Genomic DNA, 27761 nt, shown 5'->3' on the forward strand with positions numbered 1-27761 from the left:
TGAGGAAGGAAGGTGGACAACAGGACCTGGGTGCTTACTGCTCCTGTAAGTGGGGAGGCAAAGAACTAGAGAGCAATGACTGTGCTTACTTACATCTGCTTTTCCAGTTGAATAGTTGGATCTATTCTCTCTCCCAGGATCCCACAAAATTCTGGACTGCCATGTTTGATAGGTTTAAAGCCTCCTCCAGGTGCTCTTAATTGCCTGTGCTGGTCATTTGAGGGAGAAGGAGATGCTTGCCGTTTCCCACTTCCATTAAACTGGGCTGCAAGATACACAATAATTACCTCTCCAGGCAAGGTTAGCAAGGACCAAAAGAGTTGTAGTACTTAGAGTGGTTGTCACACCCCACAGAGAATAAACATATACCCACTAGCATTAAGATGCTTTAGCTACAAAGTTATATGTATCATATAAAGTGTTTCTTACTATGCAGAGTACAGACCTAAAACTCCCTTGTTTTTCCAGCAACAAAATTCACACTCTTCTAAACCTTGTTATAATAATTACTGCTTATCTTGACATTTGATACTTTGATCCTCCAGAGTCGATGCTGTTAAACAAGTAACAGCAACAAGCCCTCAGTCACCAGCCATAATTCCAAAAGGAACATCAGTTTGCCTCAGGTTAAGTGATATCATCCTAACAGTGACCTGGGGGCAAATCAGGCAGCTAACATCCATATCAGAAATACTGTCAAGCAGCAAAGATTTAACAGTGCAACCACTCACACACTACTGGCACAAAGCTTTTGCCTTTAAAATCTAGGAAACAGATGACAAAAGAAAAATAGCCTTTAATCACTAACTACATTATTCCAAGAAAAGAAATACAACTTATCTTGCAAAGCTGTAATTTATTAGAGTACTGCAACACCTGTAACCAAGCACATACTAATGATGTCAGCATTCTCATTCTACACTTACAGATTCCACATAGCTACATTTAAAAAAAAATACTAAAGGACAGAATGTGAAGAATCTACAGGAACAGTGACAGAATCTACCCACACCATATTCCTGACTCTCACTGCTTTCTCTGGTTTGCTACTTCATCAAAAACTAACATTCCCAGCTGCAAATGACTGCATATTAAGGACATCTAGTGAGGACTAGGCAGAGAATCTTCACTGTGTCAGGAGGTAAAAATCAGAGTGCTGACAAGCACAAACAGGTCAATCAGCCCCTATGTGAATTTCAGCAGCAACCCTGGAGAAAAATGTTACAAAGAAAACTGAAGGGACTCTCTACAAAACTCATAGGCCTCATGCACTTAAAAGTGAACTTACTATAACACACAACCAAGTAGGCATGTGGGTAGCAGAATTAAATGTTTTAAAGCAGACAGCTGCAATGTTCAAGTTTCAAAAAGAGAATGCACAGAGACATGTTGGATGAGAGAAGTGTTCTGGAGCTATTTTTAAAAATTTATTTATACTTTTGTCATGAAGTTTAGGACACTTCCAAATCCCCCCTCTACTCAGATAAAGTAGGCACAAGTTTCTATTGCAAAATTTGTGCAAACTTATTCAATGACATTCCTAAGTAGGCATGGTGGAAATATGCTGATTCTTTCTTAATATAAACTCAGATTTAACCTCATTACTGGATAATAAAAGCTTATTAGTGTAACAAGGAGAAACACTTCATGTGGATACTTGCCCGTGATATATATGAGCAGTATTATTATTTTAACTCTAAGAAAAACACCCAGATGTAACCTGGGTACTCTCTGAGCTTATTGTCACTTTCTGGACAAGGAATATCTTTCAGACACCAAAAAATTCAGTTCACATAAACTCAGTTCTGACTGTTAACAACTTATCATTACAACACAACATCAAAGAATAGCTGGAGTTGGAAGTGACATTAATGATTATCTAGTTGCTAACCCCTAAGAGCAGGGAGATGCCATCACAGGCAGTGATTTCATCCACTAAACCAAATTATTCAGAGCCCCATCCAACCTGGCTTTGAACCTGTTCAAGGGAAGGGCCATCCACAATGTCACACACAGCAACCTGCCCCACTGCTTCACCATCTTTGACTAAACAATTTCTTCCTACCATCTAATGTAAACTCTTAGTTAAACTCTTAAACTCTTCTTCTAGATTTAAAACTATTCCCTCTTTTTTTATCTCCATATGCTTGTGTAAAATGTCACTAACATGATGATAAGAGGTAGGAACTATTCTCCAAAACCAGGACAACGTCAAATTTCAGATGCTTTTGAATGTTGGGGCAGATTAAAATGACAAGTGTGATACGCAGTCAGGTACCTACCCACCCAATGCTGTAGTCAGGTCTGAGTTTTGGCTGCTATGAATCCTCTCTTAAACAAAGCAAAAGTATATCCAGCCACTGCAATTATGGAACTGACTGCAATACCTGACACTTCCACACTCTCCATGTGGCCTCTCTTCCACTGCCCTGTAATTCCTGCCCTACTCCTGTGACAGTGACATGCCAGAACTCCCTTCCTTTAGGTCACTCAGGGTCCTAGGCAACACCTTTCCATTCAACAGCAGTAGAAGCCAGAAAAAATTTGGCATTTATAAGTCCTCCCTCCCTTGAGCCCATGACCAGTGCTGGAAACTACCACCAAATTGACCACTGAAACCCCCTTTGTAAGAGAGGGTCACATATTCTGTAAAGCAATTTTAAGATTGGCGTTACAGATTTCACAAGCATTTCCTTTACCCAAAGTTTTTCTGTGCCCACATGACAGTTTGAAGAGGTCAGATTTCTCACGAACTCACTGGAAGCCAGTGTCAGTGTGACATTCTTCAATGGGCCCTCTGGTGCCCATGCTATCTTCTATCTATCCAGTGGGCTCTCCCTGGTGTTATCTCCTTTTCTAGCCAGACTTGTGTACCTGGAAGCTACTTTGTTCCTGTTCCTTTGCCAGCCTCCACTTTTCTGGGCAAACCAGTCTGCCCAGCTCAGCAGGAGTTCTAACAAGACCTGCTCGCTTCCCATAAAAGTCATCAAAAACACATTTTAGCTTCAGCTGGACAGCCTCCAATAGAACAACTCCAAATTTGTTTGTGAAAGAACTCCAGCTGCAGACAGTCAAAATGCTGCATTCCAGTTCTGCTACACAGAGACACATCTTCTAGCACAGCAAAATCCATAGGCTGTGTACATCTTGCTCCATCCACAACGCCAGCATGACACCAGCCTCAGGCCCATCCTTAGGAGTCAGAGTCAGTCTTTTCATAGCTTGTGCACACTTTCATTCTGACAAATCTCAAAGCCCAGGTTGGATATAAACAGGTTTTAGGTATGCTTCAGCAACCAATCTTGAAATCATGGCAGAACAGCATTTTTTTTTCTTCAAAGACCTGCATGAGTAATTAGGTTCATGCTAATTCTAGTGTGCCTGATGATTTTGGTTTGTTTCTACAGTCTGTCACCTGACAAATCAAAAACATTTGCTGCATAAGTCTCTGTGTCTGCAATTCTTATCACAAATATGTTGTTCCCACCATATGAATTTCACAGAATAAGAAAGTCTCAGCAGAGGGTCCCTCCAGGATCTCCACAGTTCCATGGAACTGGGAGATGGTAACTGTGGGCCTGTAAAGTGGGACTTACCCATTGCTAGAATTTTTAATAGTTACACCAACACTGCACTTTTCAGAAAAATCCACCTCAGCTAAGAAGTGAAAAAACCTTTTCCTGGGCTACACTATGGAACCATTGACTAAGTCAGAAGAGCACTTCACAAATCTCAGCAGGCAGTCAACACATCTTCATTGCAAACTTTCCACCATTTCAAACTTCAAAGCTGGACCTCTTCATTCTTTATTTTAAACATTTACTACTCCTAGGACAAAGATGAATTCTAGAGATACTAGATGAAACAGCAGCTTGTAATCTGGCTTGCAGCCAATCCTTGGACATTTCTTTGTGACAAAAGAAATTCTTGTACCTAAAATAACCTTGTATCTAAAATAATCTTTAATGAATGGCAGACATAATGAGAGAAATTGAATTACTCTCAAAAAGTGTTTACTCTTCTTATTTTAAGTAAGAATTCTCTGTGCTGAAACTGTAAGTAAACCAACCATATCATAATACCATTTAATAAAACCTCTCTTTAGTCTATTAATCCTGTAAAGCAATATTTTGCTCTGTGTGCTTTCGTAACTGCATAGTACTTGAAAGAATATTTACACATAAGCCAATCATAAAATTTTGTATTGGACTGACTTTGTTAATTTACAGTTACACGTAAAACCTGAAAAGTAGATATTAAGAAAAAAACCTAACAAAACTAAGATTCTTTATTTTAAAACAACTCAGAAAAACCATATTTCAGAATTCACCTGATAAAGACCAAAAAAGTGGACACAAAGATGAATACAGAACTTAAGATCCAAATTAATTAAAACTCATAGATTTCATATAATATGACAAATACATGAAGGATAATAATTTACATATGCCCATATAAGACTATTTAGACTTAATTAAAATGTGAAGATGGAGACTGCAAGAGCTCCTTGAATAATTGTTTCCAATGCTTAACTGTTCTTGCAGAGAAAAATCCAACTTCGAGTCAGAACCTCTACTGATTCATCTTATATCTCATCTTCCCATCACACAGCTGCTCAGGTGTGAAGAAACTGGCTCCATCTTATTGAGGATCTCCTCACAGGCATTAGAAAGTTCCCACTATGTCCCACCCAAAGTTTTCTCTCCTCCAGGCTAAGCAAGCCAAGTTCTCTCAGCATCTCTTCATGTGATGTCATGTGCTGCAATTGCCATTTGCAATTTGCCATTTTGTTGGCTCTGTGCTAACAAAAATGTTTATCAACATCCCTCTTATATCAGAATCCTGCCACAGCATTATGCATAGTTCAAGAAATATGAAGTAATGAGGAACAGTCACTTTGCTTCATCCACCAGTTCGCTCCTACTCACACAGGCTAGCAGGCTGCTAGCCTTTATCATGGTGAGGAGCATTGCTAGCCACATTTAGTCCATTTTCCCTCAGGAATGTTTAAGCCCCTTCTAGAAAAGCTGTATCCCAGTAAGTCAACCAGATCTAGGTCCATATCATTGCAGGGGGTTAGTTTGCTCCAGATACAAGTCTTTGGGTCTGTTCTTATCAGGTTTTGCAAGCTTGTTGTCAGTCCATTTCTACAGCCCATTCAAGTCCCTCAGAATGGCAGCTCTGCACACACCCTCTCCTCCCTTGGCTGTTATTCCAAGCTTGATAAGGAGCATTTCCTCTCCTGCTCTTGGTTACTAATAACTATGCTAAACAGGAAGGGTTCCAGAACATATCCTTGGAGGAATCACACTTGTAACCAGATTCCAGGAAGAGTATGAATCACTAACACTACCCTTTCAGGTCAATGACTCTGATAGGTTTTCACAGATCTACTAGTCCACCCATTTGGACTACAACATTCCAAACCCAGCTGATGCCACAGCACAACATGCTGAAAGCTGAAGTCTACACAGATGACACGTACTGCTCTCTTTCCATTAAGAGATGTAGTAGTTTTAACACAGAAAGCAAACAGGTTTGTCGAGCAGGATTTACCTAGGGTAAATGCACGCTGATTACCTAGTAATCATTGTTCTCAGGCTTCTTCCATGTTTAGTCCCAGAACCACACCTCTTTTCTTCCTGCCTCATCCCCAACACTTTATCACACTGTCCCTTTGAGAATAGCTCCACAATTTCAGGACCCTGCAAAGCTACTTTCTCACCATAGAGATACTCAACAATAAACACTATCTACATCCCATCCTTAAAATGAGGGTAGAGACAAGGAGCAGGAGAAGGAGTTTTACTTTTGTGAAACAAGTGGTAAGATGATTGACAACAGGTTGGCCAAAGTACCAAACAACAAGTGCAGTTCCATATTTCTGCAGCAGGTAAAGATTTAAGATGACCCACATTCATTTTTGAGATGTTTCTTTACACACACATACACAAAGGAGCATAAGTATTTCATTTACCCCTAAGGCAGGTATATATGGTATAACTGTGAGAAAGAATTTTGAGGCCGGGATCTAGGAATCCTACCTGCCAAAGCTGGGATGCTGACTTTGTTCCACTCCCACGGCTGATCATACTCATCTGCAGGCCTGTCATCATCTTGTGGCAATTTGCTTTCTCGTAAACGGCGACTCACCACACTTTCAGAATCAGATTCCACACCACTGCCTTCTGGTTCATAGGGTGTGTCATAGAGCTGCATGTTTTTCTGATGGGACTTCATGCCTTCCTGCTGTTGAAACTCTGTTGGCAAGGAGGAAAATTGCATCAGAATCACTACTAACCATGTCTTATCATTACAGTCTATAATTTTAGAGCATTCAACTTCCACCCATTTCTTAATAGCCACGTAATTATAGAGATGACAAGCTTGTACAAGACTTCTAAATTCTACCTCTACATTGGTAACTGGCTGGAAGCAAAAGTTCGTTCCAGTTAACAACCACAGCTTCATGCCTCCACCAACATTTCCCAGCTTGTGCAGAGCCAGATTGCAGGAAGCACACAATCCCTGTAAGCTGCTAAAAAGCACACTCACAAGCAACTGTACATAAATTCCCAAGAACACTGAAATTTGTGTATAGTTAGCTCTTCAGGAGGAGATGGTTCTGGAGTGAAATTTGAAGAGACAAAGAACATTAAAAAGTAAATCCCACAGTACAATTGTATATATTCTGATAACAAAGAATTGTCTGTGTTTACACCTACAGAATACCAGCAAAAAATGAACGGGGACTAGAGTAAGAACACTAAACAAAAGCATTAGAGCTTATCTCACATCAAGGGGGTTGTAACAGCAGTTCTCAGCTGCCTGAAAAGCAGATAGAACCAAACCTTCTTGGGCAGAATCAGAAGAAGCAGTAAGGAGAAACAAGAGATCCAAGGGGCACTTTTCGGGTATCTTCTTCCCCTTGTGTGAGGTGCAGCCCTGGGATAAGTTACCACATAGGTCATGGGCAGTGTCTTCATTCTTTACTGAGCCTTGGTTAGACAAAGCCTGTATCCCTCCATCTACTGATCCAAACTGGGTGGAGTGAGAGATAGACCAGGTGGCTGTGCTACCATTCAGAGGGACCCAGGGAGGCTGGGAATGGCAGACTAACAGGCTAGAAAGCTGCTCAGCAGAGAAGGACTTTGGGGTCCTGTATGGCAGCAAGTTAAACACCAGCCAGCAATGCAGCTTCACAGGAATGAGGGACAACCCAACCAGGAGTGCTGAATGCAGATGAAGGGATGTGATTCTTCCTCTCTACTCAGTGCTCGCAAGCCCAAATCTGGATTGTTTGGTCCAGTTCTCATCTGCCCAGCACAAGAAAAACACAAAATACCACAGGAAGTTTCAGCAAAAGGCTGTGAAGCTCAGTAATGGGACTGAAGCAGTTTTCACATGAGGAGAGACTGAAAGAGTTGAGACTGGCTAGCTGGTAGAAAATAAGTTTTAGTGAGGACATTATCAATACATATAAATACCTGATGGAAGAGAGAGAAGACGGAGACAGACTTTTACTGACAGTGCCCAGTGTCAGGCCAAGATATAACAGGCACAAGTCAAAATATATACAGTTCCATTTGAATTCCTCTGAATACAAGAAAACACATTTTGACTACGATAATGGTCAAACACACAAATAGGTTGCCTGGAGAGGCTGTGAAGTAACAATCTTTGGAAATTCAAGATCTGAGTGGACATAGTTATGGACAACCTATTCTAGCTGAACCTGCTTGAACAGGATTTTTTATTATCTAATATCAAGAGGTCCCTTCCAACTTTAGATGTTGTGTGATTATACTGACCACTGCAACAACAAAATAAGAGCACCAGTAATGTAGCAAGTTGCAAAGTTATGAAAAGACTCAGAGAACTTTTTAAGCTACAAATGAAGCAAAGATCTAGAGTAGTTCTCTCTGTTAAAACAACAAAAGTCATAAATCATGTCATATATCAACAAGAATATTATAATCAAGTCACTTCTCCAAACCATTTCAAACTACAGTGAAAAGTCTACAGAATGACAGTGCCCTTATTCCTTCAAAAAATAATTTTATTTACACATTAAAAATACAGTATATTTGAAGAAATACACACCAAAATTGAAGATACAAGCAAGACACATCCTGTTAATTTCTAGTTATGAACAATCACATCAAGAAAAAATGTTGCATCGAGAAAAAAAACTGCAATAGAAAGAATACACTTTTCTCTTGAATACTCTGGTTCAAAAAAATAAACATTTTGTTTTTTTCTGAAGTCAGAAAAGTGGTATGTATCTTTTTGTCTTTCAGACCCCTGGACCCAGTCAATGCTACACCAAGAAATGTGCATTTCTGAGAAACAAAAGCTAAATCAGTTGTAAGTGCCAAACACAAATTTGTGTGCCAAATACAGCTATGCAACTGGATCTTTGTGTGAGAGCATATTTCAATACAAGAACTCTTGCCTGATATTTTTCTTTTACCCAGAAGACAAAAGCATCAAGCCATACAGAAAAGTTTACCAGTAAATAGAGGGTGGTTCATGTTCAGGAAGCATAATTAGAAAAACTATGAATATTTGATTCTAAAGCAGAAATGTTTTTCTAGGAAAAGCTACAACCTAGATGGAGGGAAGTGCAGGGCCAAGAGCTGGACTTAATGATCCTTGTGGATCCCTTTCAACTCATCATATTTGTGGTTCTGTGATATATAAAAAGATATGCATGTATGCACATACACTTTTGCACACATATCTCCAACCTCTTTTGTAAAGCTTTGTATAAACATGCTTGAAAATTCACTTCTGAGAGTATTTGTAAATAAAAGTAATTTTACTAAAAGCTAAATCAGAAAAAGTTCCATTCAATAAACAACAGCACAGTTGAATCTGTACCATAAACAGTATTAGCATTACACACACTCATAGCTCAGTGCAAAGAAATAAGATATTCAAGATATTCAAGAATCAGATAGCAGAAGACAACAGCATACTTGTGATGAAGCATTTCTCGTGGTAATTTTACAGTCTCTAACAGTGACAGCTCTAAGGGCTAAAACAGTCTTTGAAAAGATTAGGAAGTAAAAAAACTATGTTAATTTAACTTTTTCTTTAGAAATTCACTTTAATGAACTACATAATTGGAACTCTTATTGCTGATTAAAAGTACATTTGTATACAATTCAGCATTAAGTTAATAGCTATCAGAAGAAGTAACAGTTGAAGTTTTGAAAGCAGTAATTTTGCTAGCAGCCTGGAAGACTCCCACAGATAATTCCTGTTCTCACAGATCAGCAGTTATTACAGAATCAGGCTCCAGAAGTTTGGGCTCCTGTGTAAAACCAAGAACCTGACTAGAAGAGGTACCAGAACTGAAACAACACTATGAGATACAAGACTCAACTTGACATTGTTCTTCCCCGGTGAACAATTCTGATACTCACATACAGAACAGAGCTCCACAGGACAAACAGCCACACCAAACACCTTACTAGCCCTAAATAACTAAACAGGATTACACATAGATGCACTGTATTCCTGAAAGTAGTTTGCAGAGAATAAGGGAATATATAATCAAGGGAACAGAACAGCTATGATGCTAACAAAGAAATCTTTGCAACATTTCCTTACTTGCTTACCAAACCCAACAGATGAACTTCTACAGCTTGCCTTCCAGAAAGATGCAACAGACTAAAAAACAACCAGACCATTCTATAATGGCCAGATGCCAGTAGATATTTCCTTCATCTCAAACTCAAGCATGCAGTAAAAAGAGGTCAAACAATGTAGCTGCACTATTAAAAAAAGTGCTGATAATATAAAAGTCCACTTTCCCAAATCAAGCACATCTGTAAGTGTTACCAGGCAGTAATTAATTCAATGCCATTTTACAGCCCATTTTTAACATCTCTTTTGATGAAACACTAGACAAGCAAAATGCAGGAATCTTACTGCCACAATCATGTAAGGAATCTTGGTTACAGAGAGGTTGCCTGAAGTTAAGGGCTTGCAAGAGTTTTGTTCCCCTGTGTGGTGAAAGACAATGAACAATGACTGTGCTGGTTGGGAAGTAAAGTGAGGTTCCTGCATCACAGTAACAGCACACCTTGCTCATCTACAGCTAATATGCAGGAAGAGTCTAAACCTGCAGGAGACAAAATCACTACCTTATATCAATTCCCTGATTTTTTTCAACCTCTGCTATTCTATTGAGAAACCTTTTAAACAAATTACATGCAACCAATCACAGTATCAGTGGTAAGACAGACATAGGTGGTTCTTTATCAGTCTGACAGCCATCTGTAATTTATGCATACTCCATTCCCAAAACCAGGGAAAACTACAGTGGAATTGGATACAATCACATTAACTTACAGACTGATCAATAGCAGCACAATAAAGCTGTTTTGACTTGCCAGTATGTCAGATTTCAAAGTGCGCTGGCCCATACATATCAGGTACAAAAGTGATAAATCAGACTCATCTTCATCTCAGCTACCACTTTCAAGACTAGTGACAAATTAAAATTACAGTCCTACCAGTTCTTCATCTGCTTTCTCTAGCCAGAAGCCTTGTCCTAGTGAGACAAATCTGACTATGAAGGTCTCATGCTGGAAACAGTACAAAGATGCAAGGACAACTTTTGAAAAGCTACCACTGAAATTGACTTTCAAGAAAAGTACAAGGGTTTTCAAAGCTCTTTGTATCTGAAAAGCCTAAGGGCAATACTCAGGACAGAGAACAGAATTCTATTGAAGGGATTTTATAGGGGACATTTAGCTGCACTCAGCTCCATTCAACAGTACAGAACTCACAGAGTTTATCTGGCCACATTACTAAATAAAGCTGCATCCTATTTCAGAAAGCATGAAACAAAATACTTGGAAATTCTCCTAACACCAACAAGCAGCTGTTGCTAGAATCCCTTCAGTGTAAGTATAATGATTTTCAAGGTCATGCAGTTAAATTTATTCAAATACACAGTTATTTGCAGGAAGCCCAGTAGATTTTTTTGTTCATTTATTAAAGGCACATTAACATATAAACACTATGCTGGAATAAGGTTGTACAGAGGACAGCTGTCAAGCTGTCAGCTTGAAGAATTTCTGCCCTACCTCTGGATTCAGACTACAGGTCTGCTCCAGATGGTTGTTTTTCTTCTGCTCTCTTTCCAGAAGTCAGCATTTAAACAACTTTAATCCCACTGACCTGGATTTAGTTTCCCCCTAATCAAATAAAAAACACAACCTGCTATTAACTACATGCAAAACTGCAACCAGCCTGTAGCGAACACCAAATACTGTGCTGCTATTATCAATGAATACATTTGTGTCACTCAAATCTACCAGATAATTTCAGTGACAATGATCTCAACACTGAAGCGAGTTTATCTGGAACTCACAGAACTTTTCAAGGCTCACAGACCAAACATTTATCATCAGAAAGATACAGGTATCCAGGTATACAGAAAGATACAGTTATATTTGAAAACTTGTTATGTCCAAGAGTGGTGATTCATCTTCATCGATATTTAATTAAAGCAAGCAAGCAAACAACTATATCCTTAACAGAGTCAACTTCTTGAATCTTTTCTTCCTGTACACACAAAATTCCCCATAGGAAGAGGGAGTGCTTCTGCAATGAGAGAGCATGCTGACCTCTCTTTAACTAGGAAAGTCAGAGGCAGACTTGTGAACAGCTGAACTTTTGAAATGTGGATTCAAACACTTTATATTCAAAAGCCCTAAAAGGGCAGTCCACAAAGTGTTTGGAGGACTTGGTATAAGCACACTGGCTTTTTGTAGATAAGTCTGGGGAAAATAAAATACCATATTAAAAAAAAAAAAATTACATGAGAACATAACTCAGGAACAAGGCTTGTTTAAGGACAACAGCCAATTGCATTTCTTGTATTCTCACCTATCAGTGGAAGCAGAAAGAAACTTGAAAATGCTCAGGTTCACACTGAGAGGTATTGCTAAGTATCTAATGCATCTCCCCCCACATTATCCTGACAGCCTGGCAGTCTCTAGCAGGTAAAGGTCACATCAGGGCCAGATCTGATCACGGACAACAAAGACCCATCTGCAGGAGTGCTTGCTACCAAGGCATAAGTTTTTCTGAAATGCTCAAACCTCTGCTTTACACATGTTCTGCTCTTGAGGCCTCTAATGGAAAATCACTGAACTGGCAAGTAATCACATTGAAGGGCAGTGAGCTGTTTGCTCCAGGCGTACGGGCAGGCAACAATCAACCAGCAACTTGCCAGTTTGCTGCAGGCGTAAGACAGATTAATGCAAAGATCACCCTGATATGAACATTTGCTTCCATTGAATCAATTCCCAGATAAACAGGTCAAAATACTCAGCCAACTGCTTACTTATCCAAGCCTCACCATTACTGTTTCTTTTCACATCCATTCTGGAAAGACAGCCGGAAAATATTTCAGGACTTGTGATGCAGAATTCTCATTTTATTACTGCAAAGCCTATTCACTAGAGAAGCTAAGTTTTACCTCTGTTCAAATTTCACCTCAGATCACTAGAAATCAAACTGCTTTTCTCCTCTGCTTCCAAATCCAGCTGGATGCATCCAACTGCTGGGACACAAGGGAACACCAATTATATTCCAGTGGCAGGGAGGGCTGTTTTGTTTTGAGACTGCAGCAACTCCCACCCAGTGCTAATTATTCCAGATTTTGCTGCAGGAAAAGCTGGATATGAGAAGATCTTCCTTCGCTCATCTTTTCTTCCAATCAGAAGCCAAATGACTCAGAAGTGAGCCACTTTCCAGGAATGAACAGAGATTTGTTCCCCTGTTCCCTGTGAGGGCTTGGCATAACCGCATGATGTGAAAACCAACATCTTCACATGGCCTGCATCATGCCGGAAATACTACTAAAGTCCAAGTATGACTCATTACCCCAGGAAAAAGCATTCAAAGCAACCTTACATTCCAACAATCTCGATAAAGAAAAGTTGTTAGGCCAGTCAGAGCAGGGGTGGGCAGGGAGAAGACTGTTTATGATAAGTATCAATAAACCAGCAAAAAAACCCCATTAATATTTTCCACAGAAGGTATGTACTGAATTAAAACAAGCAACCACTACCCTGCCCAAGAAGACAGGAAGCACACATTTGTCTTTGTGGGTGGGAAGGGTGAGGAAGAGGAGGGGTAGGTGTTGGTGGAGTCAAAGGATGCTGATTAAAAAAACAAAGCACATGGAAGAAAACCGAAATCCTGGTAGCCTTGAAGGACAGCCATACTGTTTCTAAAGGACATGAAAATCATCTTTGGAGATGTATTTCTCTTTTGAGAGAGGCAAAGAAATTAAAACATTAACTTTCTTCAGTTTCCAGGAAGCAGAAATTTATTGTATAAAGCCTTCTACCTCAACACCATATTTTCTGATAAGTAAGCAGGGTTTAACTGTCAGTTTTAAATTCTTGATTTCTGCAGACTTTACCTCTTTGGAGATGCTTTGATACTGCTGACCTACTTACTCCTTGTACATTTTTCAGTAAGACAGGATGCCCTTTTTATTTAAATAAGGGGAAAAAGAATCCACAAAACTCCACAACTCTGTACGTTTACTGCTGCTTGCTTGACCAAGAGCCAGCTCCAGATGCTGCTACAGCCAGTTACATCACAGTGCTATATTCCTGGTTTAAAACCTGTAGGCTTTCTTGACCTGCCTGGAGTACTGACCTTTAGGATTCAAGGATCATTGTTTCATGGCCTAAACAGAGCAATACAAGTGGCAACAGTGCAAACCAAAAAATTCAAGATCCTAATACCATACTCCAAAACTCCCAAGCTGTGTAAAAGAACATTCATTTCTTGTGGTAAGAGGGGAAAGAGGCTTCCTGTGGAAGCCCTCTGGGAAACAGAACGCTGTGCTGAGATTTCCATGTACACGTGTCAGTACAAGGGTTTTCAACCACCCATGACAAGCTACAGTGTCCCAAAAAATTTGCTTTAAGATTGGCACAAACAGAATAAATTCTCCCTGAAAGCCATCCTAGACCAAGGTCTAAATGCCTATTTTAAACAAGATAAAACTGTCCCATGTCAGCACAGAGAAGTTTGTAGTGAATATGACTGTTTCCTGCAATTAGATCGGTCCTGCTGCTCATGCCTGCTACTGATGCCCCCCATACCCTTGCCAGTGCTCTTCATGAACACAATATCTCACCTTCACAGGAATCACCTTGAGAGAGGCCAGGAGTGGAAGAGTAAATAATTCATAATTTAAATGCTCTTCAAGACTCACACAGAAGGAAGATATTTTCTTCCATCATGTCTGCCTGTGTGAGTCTGTTTGCTGAAAGCTTACTCAAAAGAATCAAATGAGATAAGCACTGATCAAAATTGTTTTCTTAAATATATCTATTTTTTCAAAATATATATTTATATACTCAGGATGATATTGCAAGGAATAACCAGATGTGAACAAAAGGGAGTTTATACTACTAAGACAAAATAGGGAACGAATAGAGAAACAAAACGTTTCCTGGAGCTGGAGGTTTAATTCTATGAGAATAATGCAGAAGGTAATTATCTTTTCTACATGTTACTGACTTTGAGCACAGCCTCCTAGGGATGTGGAAGAGGGCAGAGAAGGATAAGAGATAGAGGCCTCCCTTCAGACTTCCTCCCTGTGATAGAAATAGTGGGAAAAAATTCCCTACAGGTACAACTTACATGGTATAGTAAGGTAGTAGATTTTTGTAGCCAGAAGAAATGCCATATCTGATTTAACAAACTCAGATGAGATGTATTCTCAGCCAGATGAGACATGTTATCTTCTTCTAACCACCTGCTAGAATTTGCCATAGAGAGTAGAAGGCAGGGAGAAGAACTGCTACTTAATAATTCCTACAACAGATTTATTCCATAGATCTGGTGGCTACATCATTAAGAGGAACATGGAAATGTGAATTGTGCATTGTTTTCATCCAGCCTGTGAATGATTGCATCACTGTGATTAAAAAAACCAAAAACCAACCAACCAAAAAACCCTCAAAAACCCCCAACTGCCAGCTGAAAACATAGCCTGAAACTTTCCTGGTAAGTAATGCCATTATTTTATCTTTATTCGTATTTTTTAAAAAGAAAAATGCCAAGAGAACAAAGATAAGTCAAAGCTTTGGAAAAAATATCTGATGCATTTGCAAGAGCACTTTCCCTCCTCTTTCCCCAGCCAGCATTCCAGGAAGAGCAGGCACTATCAGTACTCCTTTGGCAGGACTTAAAAGCCACACAGCATCTGCATGCTAAACCATCTGTTTTTTTCTCCTGTTCACTGCAAGGAACAGCCACAGTGGTTATTTGCCACAGTGATCATTTGCAATTTTCCAACCGGCAAGTTGCAAGCAGCAGAGATCAGCCGCCCTGGTTATTTGCAATTTTCCCCACTTTTACATGTTTTCCCTAAGGGAAGCATTGTCCTAGTTCCAGTCTTTCTGTTCTGTCATTCAAGCTGAGCTACAGGGATCATCTAGGAACTCTGTTCAGCACCTAAGCACCTAATGAAGATGAATCAACATCTCTTGGATTTAACAAGCTTTCAAATATAACTCCAAATTTTAAACTCCAATGTAAATTTAAAGTCCAGCACAGTCCTGCACATGCATGCCGTAAGGATCGTTAATGTAGACATATAAATGGTTTTCATTTGCTGTGTAGGACTGGAGAAAAAATGGTTTAGTTTAGAATTCTACCTTCCCATGATTAGATGAAGAGAGCTGCTCAGTGGTCATTACATACAACCATAGATTTTACTTATCACAACCCCAAGGCTTTGCATGCATTAAATGACAGCTGACAACACAGAGAAAGTGACAGGGATATGAAATTACTGGGAAAATGTTTCAACTCATCCTCTTTGGCTTATAATCTCTTTACTCATTGTGTCAAGTAAGTCAGCAAAGGTTTGATGGAAGGAGAAACTTGTGTCTAGCATTTGTAGGTTTCAAATATTCTGCACTGAGGTGTGCAGCTGCTAATATTCAGTACCTTGCCTGTGTTTGCAGATTTATTGGTAGTTATTATACTACTCAGGTAAACCCTGATTGGATGTCCATTCCTAGTTAAAAGCTCACTTGCAGAGTAATCTGTCAGTTACACAGTGTTGGGTTTTCCCCTTGGACAAGACTGATATAACTACAGAACATGCAGCAGTGTTTGCATGCATGCAGTATACACCATCTCACATCATCACTCAAGAGCATTTGTGCTTACACTGATATATAACAGCAAATAAATCTGCTTAGCATTCAGCACAGGATCATTAAGAACAGGTGGTTTAAGAAAGCAAATGACAGTCATGTGCAAACATAAATCAGTACTTTTTTTCACTTCTTGCAGTGGAAGTATCACAAATCTGGAAGAGCAATATTTAATATTTTCCAGTTAGGGCAAGTCATAAAATGTCATGTTATAAAAATTCATTGTGATCATAATCCTGAAGCATACAACCAAGTCAACATTTTCTGGTAGATTTTCCAGTTACACTCTTACTTTCCAATATGCATCTCTAAACCACCAACCAGTGAACACGGAAACGTTTACAATGAACAAAACCACACCCATGGAGACAATTGTGGAAGGCTGTATGTTTTGCTGCTTTTTTTTTTTTTAGTTTGTTTTAATAAACAGATACAAAAAGATCCTTTAAAAAATAGTTAGGAGAGGCTGTCTTTTGTTATGCTGTATATTCTACCATGATGCAAGGATCTCAGTGACGGTGCATGTCACAGCCAAAGAAAAGAGAAATAGTATGTGCTACTCAGCAAAAATATAATACAAAATCAAGAGTATATGTGAAAGACATCTTTCTTTTCTTTTTCATCAAGACTTTCTTTTAACTCCATGTCACTCTTCCCTTTCTATTTCAACTGAGGCAGCAGCAGACACCTTCAAGACAATCTCAGGCTGCATTAGAGCCCTAACTGCTGCTGCAGGACTTGCTTAGAAAAAGCTCAGGTTTTTCTGTCTTGCAGCCCATCCCAGAAAAGTGCAACTGTTGTTTGACTGTACAAAAGACAAAAGCCAGAACAGCAGAAAACCCACTGCAGAAAATCCACTGCTTCATCACAGTGATTTTCAAGTCATCCACAGAAAATGAATGCAGAACTGAAAGCAAGCTGAGCTCCTTCAGGCAAACCTAATTTCCCCCAGGTTTTACCTGTGTTGCACTTAATTGTTACTGTATGCTGCAATAGCATCAGTTTTGCATGCCTAAATCCTGCTTCATAAAACCAAGATGTATGTGGGCTCTTCCACTTCAAGGCACCTACACATGAAATGGAACAATGCACAGCCTTGTTCAAGCCCAGGTAAAGACTGAATATTTCCATCTTCTACTTGTACATTGGTATTATTCAACAAATTTAATCACAGTAGCACAACACAGTTCATCAGCAAGCAAAAATACACTGAAGGCTTCCTAGGTCTTTACCTGAGTAAGGATAATAAAGATAAATGCACATATCAGCACACCAACACACACCAAAGCCAGATAAAGCTTACCTGACCTCAGCCAGAAGGAACAGGCTGCTGCTGCAGACAATTTCCTCTAATAATTTTAGCAGCTGGAATGACAATGAACAGCTGGGTTTGCACAAATGTTTGCGCTCCTCCAAAGGAGCATTTTCAAGCAGATTTCTTCATAGCCAGAAATCAGAGAAAGAGAGAAGCTGTACATTTTTGCCACCCTACATAAAATGCAAAGAGCATTTTATGTTTTTCACTACTTCCTATCTGAAGTTTTAAGTTCATTCTACGACACTACTGTGAAGCCACAGCCATTAAACTGTTGGTAAACTGATATGGCAAGATCTACAGTCTTTATGGCAAAAAGACTTTATGGCAAAAAGACAGAGAATTAACCAGCTGAATCTTCAAGTCTCATTTACTTCTAAGGATGTGAAAGCACTCATCTGGTTTGGGCTCCCTAACTGAAAAAGGCACAGGAGAAACTGTAGCTTACATTACAGCTGATCTCAGAAACAGACTTCACTTACTGAAGGTTTCACTCATATTTTGCCACTTTTCAGGGATTTTCAGAGTGTGGATGCAAAACCAGCAGGCAAAAATGTAATTCATTACTAGCAAGCTAAGCACAACAAAGATGGCAAAGTATCAGAGCTGAAAGGGTATCTTGTTTCTTCAAAGAACTATTCTGTTTACCCCATGCTTAACTAATACTTCCTGCACCAGTTTTTTTGAGCTTACTTAACTCTTCTGTACAGTGCATATAAAAAAACCCAAAGTGATTTGAATAAGTGAGAGTATAATATGAAAGAATGATTGAGAAAGTTCTTAAGAGAAAAAAATATCACTAGTTTAGGGCAGGGGAAAAAAAGAGCCCCAAGCAGGACCTTTAAGTTGAGCATAGCTAGCTGGGGAAAGGGTAGAAATTCCTTTTGACTTGCCAGCATGTGTAATGTCCACTATTTGCCTTTAAAAAACAATAAATCTGGTTAGGCTAGAAATATCTATTCCCAGGATTGTCATCATGACACTAGCTTGTTTATAAATATGCCAAACATTTTCACATTTCCTTTGGCTAAAAGCCTCTTTTCAAAAGAATAAGAGGAAAGAGAAAAGGAAAAAGCATAATTGAAGATACATACAAGCGTGACAAGTGATTTTTGTATCACTTTTTGTCCCAACTGTATGTCTCATTTTTTCTTTTAGTATCATGAATACATCTCCATATAACAAATCCCTGTAAAACTCATCAGCGACAGTCTACATCTCCCATACACTACTGATTATTCATGTAACAAATTCTCCACGTTCTGCTTTTGAGCCACGTTGCAAGAAGCAACAGAGGTGGAACCAGCTTGAGAAGATTGAGAGCTGAACTGATAAGCTAGCAAGATATACCTCTGATGCCCCCCTACCTAATAAAATAGCATTCCTCCCAGTCAGACCCAAAAATGAGTTCACAGTGTTCCTTTGCTGTGGCAGGCCACAATGGTATCACCTATGCTTCCAACATACCTCCACCTGGAAACCACCCAGAATTCCTGCCATCACAGTCCAGAAGTGCACATACAAGCCAAGTGCAGCCTGGAAGCTCGTCTGTTCAGCTGCTGCTCCCTCCCCCTGCAAAGTGATAGTGAACAGCCGTCAAGAGTCAGGCTCCCTTGCTGCAGCAGCATGCTTTCAGCATGGATTCTGCCCTTCTAGAGTTACCTCCACAAAGCCAGAATATTTGTGCATAAGCCTCTGCTCAAGCTACATTTCAGCAGACTGTTTCCTTGTGTCTCACAGTCACCTGTCTGGTCTTCCCAGAGATAAAGTTTAAAAGGATCAGTATTGGGGCCATCCTGTCATGGTGGTGAAGCTGGAAATTGACTGAGACTAAAAAACATGGGTTCCAGCAGTCTAGTGTGTGATATGCTGACTCTCACAGCCACTTCTCACTTTCACAAATCAGTTCCAGGATCATAAAATAAGCTAGGTTAAATAAGATCTCAGGAAGTGGCAGTCATCTTTTTCAATGTCCTACCCAAACCAGGTCTTAGCTATGGAGCCAAAGTTGCTCACATTCTGGTTTCTCAGACCAGTCTTAAAAAAATTCCAAAGATGGAGACTACACAATCTCACTAAGCAACCTTCTCCACAATTTGACTGTCCTCATGATAAGATTTATCTTTCCTTGTATTCAATGAACCTCTTGCTTCAGTTTGTGTTCACTGCCTCTAAGCCTTTCCAGGCATGGAAGGAACAGATGGAACACTGATTAAATCAGAAAGAATCACAGTTTACAGAAGTCTGATTACAAGGGAAAATGCAAAGCAGTTTCATTTTTTACTTACTTTATCCAATTTAATACAACTCACACCAGCCTCTACAAGGCAGGCAGAGGATCCCTTCATGGCCATATACATTCATGTATGTTCTGCCTAAGAAAATCCTTTGCACCAAGTTGAAGTACATATTTTCTATCCCTGTAGATGACCAGAGAAATGAGATACTTTCAAATTCAGCATACATGGTACTAGAGGGTACTAGGGGGTAGTAGATGGGGGTAGGAAGGTAGAGGTGGGATGGGAGGGAGATTAGAAGGACTTGAACAGGTCATCAGGACACAAAATGAGGAAACAATAGCTCTTTCACCTTTGTAACAAAAAGAATACCAATATTCCAATTGACTGAATTATTTTCACTCTAGGGTCACAGTCCTCTTTTTCATATTTCTCAAGACTCAGCTGCTGGAGTGCTAAAATTACATATCCTATTGATCACACAGACCTCAGTGCCACTCAAACTGCTGCCAGAAGCATTGCTGTCTTGAAGGGACAGCCAATTCACATCCTATATTAAAAGCGCCATTGTTCTTAAGAAAAGCAATTCAAAAATCTTGAAACTTATCCGAGGATGAGAAGGATGGAGTCGAGGGAAGACCTGTGGTAACTGGCAGGTGAAAACAGACATAAAATCAAAGCAGCATATTAAGAAATACAAATATAACTACCTATGCCGCAGGCAACGCTGCATGCAAAGCACAGGTAGGCACCAGGGAAAAAAAGCACCTGCATACACTACACGTTGCTTGTACTGGGAAAGCAGATAAGATTTTGTCAAACTATCAATTTTCATCAAAAGTGGCTTGAAACTTCTGCGTCTTTGTCAACACCAGTTCCAGACTGCAGGCTAGCGGTAAATAGCATTTTGACCTCATTGGTTTCTCTTTCCCAAACATCCATTCCTTCATTTTGGTTTTTATGCAAGTACATAGGCCAGATTCATCAGATAGTGAGCAAGGAAACTGAATGAAGTCCTTCAACATGCATCCTCAAATAGTCTACTATAATTCTATTGTACATTTCCAAAGTTTTGGACATCTTGTTTCCATTATTTTGGGCATAAAGTTTGTCTTAAACCTGAACAAGAGTCAAGAAACTGTGAAAAAACTCAATTTTTATTCAGGCTTGTGATTCAAGTTTCACATTTAGTCCATTTCCAAACTATATCAAATCAAAAGAGCAGGATGAAGGTGTTGAAACAGAGAAAAAAAAACCACAAAAAAACAAACATTAATTTAAACTTGTAATATTAAACATTAGAGAGGACGCCTTAAATCTTTCTAGGGGAGGAGACATTTCTAAACATAAAGAAATTTTATTAATTTTATGCACAGCTGGTTTCCAGCCAGTGATGCACCTAATTGTAGCAATCATAACATATTGCAGTCTCTCACTACATGAGAAATAGACTCTCTCCTTTCTGGCTTTATTTTCTCACAATCACTGATGGGGCATGAAGTGCTCATGGAGACAGAAAGAGAAGTACTGATGATCCTGGCAACTGGACATGCTTCTAAACTGGTAGAGCTCCACAGCACATGTGAGATCCATTGCTTTGCTCAGAGAACACAAGGAATTGTGTTGAAGCAGATCCAGCACTATTTTAAACATTACTCAATTCATGCACATTAGACCTAATGCCAAGGAAGAAGCTCTCTTCTGTAATTGTTCCTAGACAATTTCTTTCCTTTAAATTACTGTCCAGTGGAATGTCTGTCCAAATTCCAAATTAAGTAAGAAACAACTTGTAATAGATGCTAAAGCCCAGGAGGTTTCTAATTAACATTGCATCTAGCATACTTTAAAGAAGAAGTACAGCTGTTCAGAGCATATGTCCTCACTTCTCATGAGATGCAGGGAATTTTGCACTGCAGGATAGCAGCAGGTGACAGTAACACTAGCACTATGCTCCAAATGATGGGGAATGCTCAGAATAAATCAGACATCCCTCCTTTTTCACTTCTAGGAAGAGCTCCCCAAGATTTCCAGTGCTGTTCTATAGGAAACTCCCAACATGTAAATAAAACCACCTTCTTGCCAATCACAAACTTACTTCTGTGTGCTACTGATCTTCTTCAAATCCTACCCAGTGGCTCTCCACATTGCAAATGTTGACATGAGAGCACATACACATTGAATTTCAAGAGTGAATGGTTACCTTGCACTTTTCCACACTTTTAAAGGAAAAAAAAAAAAATCTTAAAAAATTTCTACTAGAATGACCAATATGTGGTTGTCCTGGGTTGTAAGATAAGCTTGTATTCCATTTGCCATCTGTCGAAGGCGAACCGGTTGGACAGGTTTTTTGTTATCTCTCTCAGAGACAATGGTTTGTGTATACACCTTCGACTGATTCAATGAAGGGGGTCCCACCCAGAGGGGGGAAGCAGCTCTCTCCCTCTTCTTCGCGGGACTCCGAGAGAAGCAGCTCTCTCTCTCTCTCTGCGCGGGATTCCCGGGGAAAGCAGCTCTCTCTCTCTCTTCGCGGGATTCCTGGGGAAGCAGCTCTCTCTCGCTCTCTCTTCGGCGGCACTCGCAGCGAAGCAGCCGGCGCGTTGAGCCGACGGCGGCGGAGCTCAGAGGCAACCCCGGCGCAGAGGAAGACCGGCCCCACTGCCACCAGATCTTCAGAGGGAAACTATACCCTTCTAGAGATCACCACTGCAGCTACAATTCACCAGCCACTGCAAGGGAAGCAAATTGTCCCAGTAGAACTGATACTGGCACCCCGCAGGTTCTGGACTTTTTTTTTTCTTTCACTGGTTTTGTTTGTACCGATTGCATTTGCCTTTTTAAATTGTTGTCTAGTTTTCTCCTAGTAAAGAATTGTTACTCCCACTCCCATATCTTTGCCTGAGAGCCTTTTAATTTAAAGATCCTCGTAATTCAGAAGGAGGAAGGTTTGCCGTTCTCCATTGCACAGGAGGCTTTGCCCTCTTTCACAGACTCCTGTCTTGTCGAACCAAGACAGAATTTGGCGCATCAACGTGAGGCCCGAGGGCATTGAGAGGGAAAAAGGATTAACAGTTCTTAAGTAATTTGGTTTTGTTGTGTGTAAAAACATCTTCAGCATCACCATGTGGTCTAGTTTACCTTGGTTTGGGTGGCATGTGATCGTAGCTATATTTTTCCCATTTGCAGACCCTTATCTAAAAATGGGTCCTATAACTAAGGCTACGGTGTCTGTTATCAAGTTTGGCTTCTGGGTTAATTGGGTGAGGAATTCATGGATCTTTAATTTCCTCTGGAAGGCAGGTACATGGATTCATAGCTATCACACGTTAACTGTATGTTTTTGGGGTTACTTTAATAACGGTACCTACTGCGAGGAAATAGCACCTGGGCAAACTTTCTCTCAACCTTTTAACCATCTTTTTGGGTCTGCTCCACCAGTTCTCAAAGGGTTAAGATCCTTTATAAGTGCTAATGATACCATACAATGGGTGGTGTTGCTGATAGTCCTGTTATATTTAGCATTCAGAGATAAGGGAAGATTAACCTGGATAACTACCCTCACACCTACACCACAGACTCGAGATGCTGCTGCTCCAGAGCCTGACCCTGCCCCACAGCCCACCTCAGAAATGAACCGCCCAGATTGGGTGAGGGTTCTGGTTAAGGAGATACGAGAGATGCTGAAGGAGTGCATTTCCCCAGCTGGTGAGAAACCGGCCCTTTGCCTTGAGGAGGGACAGTCTAATAGTACAGCTGTGGAACCCACAGATGTTACAACTGTCCAGGTTCCAGCTGAACCACAAAGGCAGTCACAGTCAGCAGCAGTGGCCCCGGTAGAAACAAGGAAGTCTAAGGTGAAAGCAGAGCACCCTGCAGATAGGGACAGGAATGGAGGAACCTCACAACCCACAGGGGACCCAGAGATTGCTATCATCACCGAGTCCCTGACGTACGAAAGTCTTCGCAATCTGCATAAAGACATTGTGCGACGAGGGCGTGAGGCTTATGCTACCTGGCTACTCCGGGTTTGGGATCTTATGGGTACAGGCGTGCAGCTGGACGGTGGTGAGGCAAGGAACTTAGGACCCTTGACCCAGGACTCAGGTATAAATCAGGTTTTTGTAAGGGAACCAGGGTCCCTTTCTCTCTGGGAGCGGCTCTTAATGAGTGTCAGGGAGAGGTTTATCCACAGAGAGAGAATGCAAGAGCACCATCATAGAATGCGCTGGAAGACCCTCGAGGAAGGGATCCAACAGCTGAGAGAAGTGGCAGTATTGGAGGTACTCTTTGGGAGGGATGGACGACACAATAATGATCCTGACAAGGTCAGGTGTACGGGACAAATGCTGTGGAGTCTGGCAAATCTTGGGCCATCTCAATACGCCACCTTCATTGCAACGATCAATGCTGACACCCACCGGGAGACAATAGGTTCTGTTGCCAACAAACTTAGGAATTATGAGAGTATGATTAATGGCCCAATGCAGGCTCATATCTCAGCTGTGATTAAGGAGTTTAAAGAGGAGATGAGGGAGGAGATAAGGAAGGTTAATACAGCACCCGTGAGAGTCACAAGCCCCAGAATCAGCACCCAACAATCCCCAGCTAGAGAGAGAGGGTACACCCCAAGGGCTAATCTGTGGTTCTTCCTGCGTGACCATGGGGAAGACATGGGGAGGTGGGATGGGAAACCCACTTCTGTCCTGGCAGCACGGGTCCGTCAACTCAAGGAGGGAAACTCTAACCGGGGGAGTTCCACCAAAGTGAAGGTAACCTCAACCTCCCGTGACCAAGCTTGTGGGTACGATCTGTCAGACCCCCTTAAAGGGACCTCTAATATGTATGCCCAGGGAAGGAATGATAACCAGTGTTAGAGGGGCCCTGTCTCTAGCCAGGGAGAGGCACGGGAAAACCGGATCTTCTGGACAGTGTGGATCCGATGGCCTGGCACATCAGAGCCACAAAAATATGATGCTTTAGTTGATACTGGTGCACAGTGTACTCTGATACCATCGGGACATGTGGGGGCAGAGCCTGTTTCCATTGCTGGTGTGACAGGGGGATCACAACAATTGACTCTGGTGGAAGCTGAGGTGAGCCTGACTGGGAAGGAGTGGAAGAAACACCCTATAGTGACTGGCCCAGATGCTCCGTGTATCCTAGGCATAGACTTCCTCCGGAACGGATATTACAAAGACCCAAAGAGACTCAGGTGGGCTTTTGAAATAGCCGCTGTAGAGGCAGAAGACATTAAGCAATTGAACACCTTGCCTGGACTGTCAGAAAACCCCTCTGCAGTAGGACTCCTAAAGGTGGAAGAACAACGCGTGCCAATTGCGACCTCGACAGTGCACCGCCGGCAGTATCGGACGGATCGAGATGCCGTGATCCCCATCCACAAAATGATTCGGGAGCTAGAGAGCCAAGGGGTGGTCAGCAAAACCCACTCACCCTTCAACAGCCCCATCTGGCCTGTGCGCAAATCTGACAAAGAATAGAGATTGACTGTGGACTATCGTGGCTTAAATGAAGTGACTCCACCGCTGAGCGCTGCTGTGCCGGACATGCTGGAACTCCAGTACGAGCTGGAGACCAAGGCAGCAAAGTGGTATGCCACCATTGATATTGCTAATGCGTTTTTCTCCATTCCTCTGGCAGCAGAATGCAGGCCTCAGTTTGCTTTCACCTGGAGGGGCGTGCAGTACACCTGGAACCGACTGCCCCAGGGGTGGAAACACAGCCCCACCATCTGCCATGGACTGATCCAGGCTGCACTGGAAAAGGGTGAGGCTCCAGAACACCTGCAATACATTGATGACATCATTGTGTGGGGGAGCACAGCGGCAGAAGTGTTTGAGAAAGGTGAGAGGATCATCCAGATACTACTAGAAGCTGGCTTTGCCATCAAGAAGAGCAAAGTCAAGGGACCTGCCCGAGAGATCCAGTTCCTGGGAGTGAAATGGCAAGATGGACGGCGCCAGATTCCCACTGAGGTCATCAACAAGATCACAGCTATGTCCCCACCAACCAGCAAAAAGGAAACACAAGCTTTCCTGGGTGCCATAGGTTTCTGAAGAATGCACATTCCTGAGTATAGCCAGATTGTGAGCCCTCTTTATCTGGTTACCCGAAAAAAGAATGATTTCCACTGGAGCCCTGAGCAGCAACAAGCCTTCACCCAGATCAAGCAGGAGATCGCTCATGCTGTAGCCCTTGGCCCAGTCAGAACGGGACCAGAGGTCAAGAATGTGCTCTACTCTGCAGCCGAGAACCATGGGTTGTCCTGGAGCCTTTGGCAGAAAGTGCCTGGAGAAACTCGAAGCCGACCACTGGGATTCTGGAGCCGAAGTTACAGAGGGTCTGAAGCCAACTACACTCCCACAGAGAAGGAAATCTTGGCTGCCTTTGAAGGAGTTCAAGCCGCCTCGGAGGTAATTGGCACAGAAACACAACTCCTCCTGGCACCCCGACTACCGGTGCTGGGATGGATGTTTAAAGGAAAGGTTCCTACTACCCACCATGCCACTGACGCCACATGGAGCAAATGGATTGCCCTCATCACTCAACGCGCCCGTATTGGAAACCTGAATCGCCCTGAGATTTTAGAGATAATTACGAACTGGCCAGAAGGTGAAAACTTTAGTCTCACTGATGATGAGGAGCAGGTACAAGTGACAAGGGCTGAAGAAGCTCCACCATACAACCAACTACCAGCAAAAGAGACCTGCTACGCTCTTTTCACTGATGGTTCCTGTCGCATTGTAAAGATGAACCGGAAGTGGAAAGCAGCCGTATGGAGCCCCACACGCCAAGTTGCACAAGCTACCGAAAGAAAAGGTGGATCGAGCCAACTCACCGAACTCAAGGCCGTTCAGCTGGCTCTGGACATTGCTGAAAGGGAGAAGTGGCCAAAGCTCTACCTTTATACTGATTCATGAATAGTAGCCAATGCTCTGTGGAGCTGGCTGGGAAAGTGGAGGAAGGCCAACTGGCAACGTAGAGAAAAGCCAATCTAGGCTACTGATATATGGAAAGACATTGCCTCTCGGGTGGAAAAGCTGACGGTGAAAGTCCGTCATGTAGATGCCCATGTCCCCAAAAGTCGGGCTAATGAGGAGCACCGAAACAACGAGCAGGTAGATCAGGCAGCAAAAATAGAAGTGTCAAAGATAGACTTAAATTGGCACCATAAGGGGGAGTTGTTCCTGGCTCGATGAGCTCATGATGCCTCAAGTCATCAGGGCAGAGATGCCACCTACAAGTGGGCACGAGACCGAGGGGTGGATCTAACCATGGACAGTGTTTCCCAGGTTATCCATGACTGTGAGACGTGTGCTGCCATCAAACAGGCCAAGAGAGTGAAGCCCCTATGGTATGGTGGACGGTGGTCCAAGTACAAGTATGGGGAGGCCTGGCAGATTGACTATATCACACTGCCCCAGACACGCCAAGGCAAGCGCTACGTGCTGACCATGGTGGAAGCCACCACTGGATGGCTGGAGACTTTCCCTGTACCTCATGCCACTGCCCGGAACACCATCTTAGGCTTAGAAAAGCAAGTCCTGTGGAGACACGGCACCCCTGAAAGAATTGAGTCTGACAACGGCACCCATTTCAAGAACAGCCTTATCAACACCTGGGCCAGAGAACATGGTATCGAATGGATATATCATATTCCCTATCATGCTCCAGCTGCCGGCAAAGTTGAACGGTGCAACGGACTCCTTAAAACTACCCTGAAGGCACTTGGTGGGGGAACATTTAGAAACTGGAAAATTAACCTAGCAAAAGCAACCTAGATGGTCAACACCCGGGGGTCTGTCAATCGAGCTGGCCCTGCTCAGTCAAAACCCTTACACGCAGTAGATAGAGATAAGGTCCCTGTAGTACATATGAAAGGTATTTTAGGGAAAACTGTTTAGATTAATCCCACCTCAGGCAAAGACCAACCCATTCGTGGGATTGTCTTTGCTCAAGGACCTGGTTACACTTGGT

The 27761-nt window shown here is 41.7% G+C and overlaps 1 protein-coding gene across 1 annotated transcript in view; it reads right to left on the reverse strand.

Annotated features, from left to right (window-relative positions):
- The window catches only part of SHB (SH2 domain containing adaptor protein B), a 63045-nt gene that overhangs the window by 15068 nt on the left and 20216 nt on the right, over positions 1-27761 (reverse strand). Inside the window, exons 3-4 of the mRNA XM_021535520.3 lie at positions 6045-6260; positions 94-265 (exon numbers count right to left, since the gene is read on the reverse strand). Of these exons, the coding sequence (XP_021391195.1) occupies positions 94-265; positions 6045-6260 (388 nt within the window). The remainder of the gene's footprint in view (positions 1-93; positions 266-6044; positions 6261-27761) is intronic.

The sequence above is a fragment of the Lonchura striata genome, chromosome Z (assembly GCF_050655825.1).
Source record: "Lonchura striata isolate lonStrDom1 chromosome Z, ASM5065582v1, whole genome shotgun sequence".
NCBI classification, from domain to species: domain Eukaryota; kingdom Metazoa; phylum Chordata; class Aves; order Passeriformes; family Estrildidae; genus Lonchura; species Lonchura striata.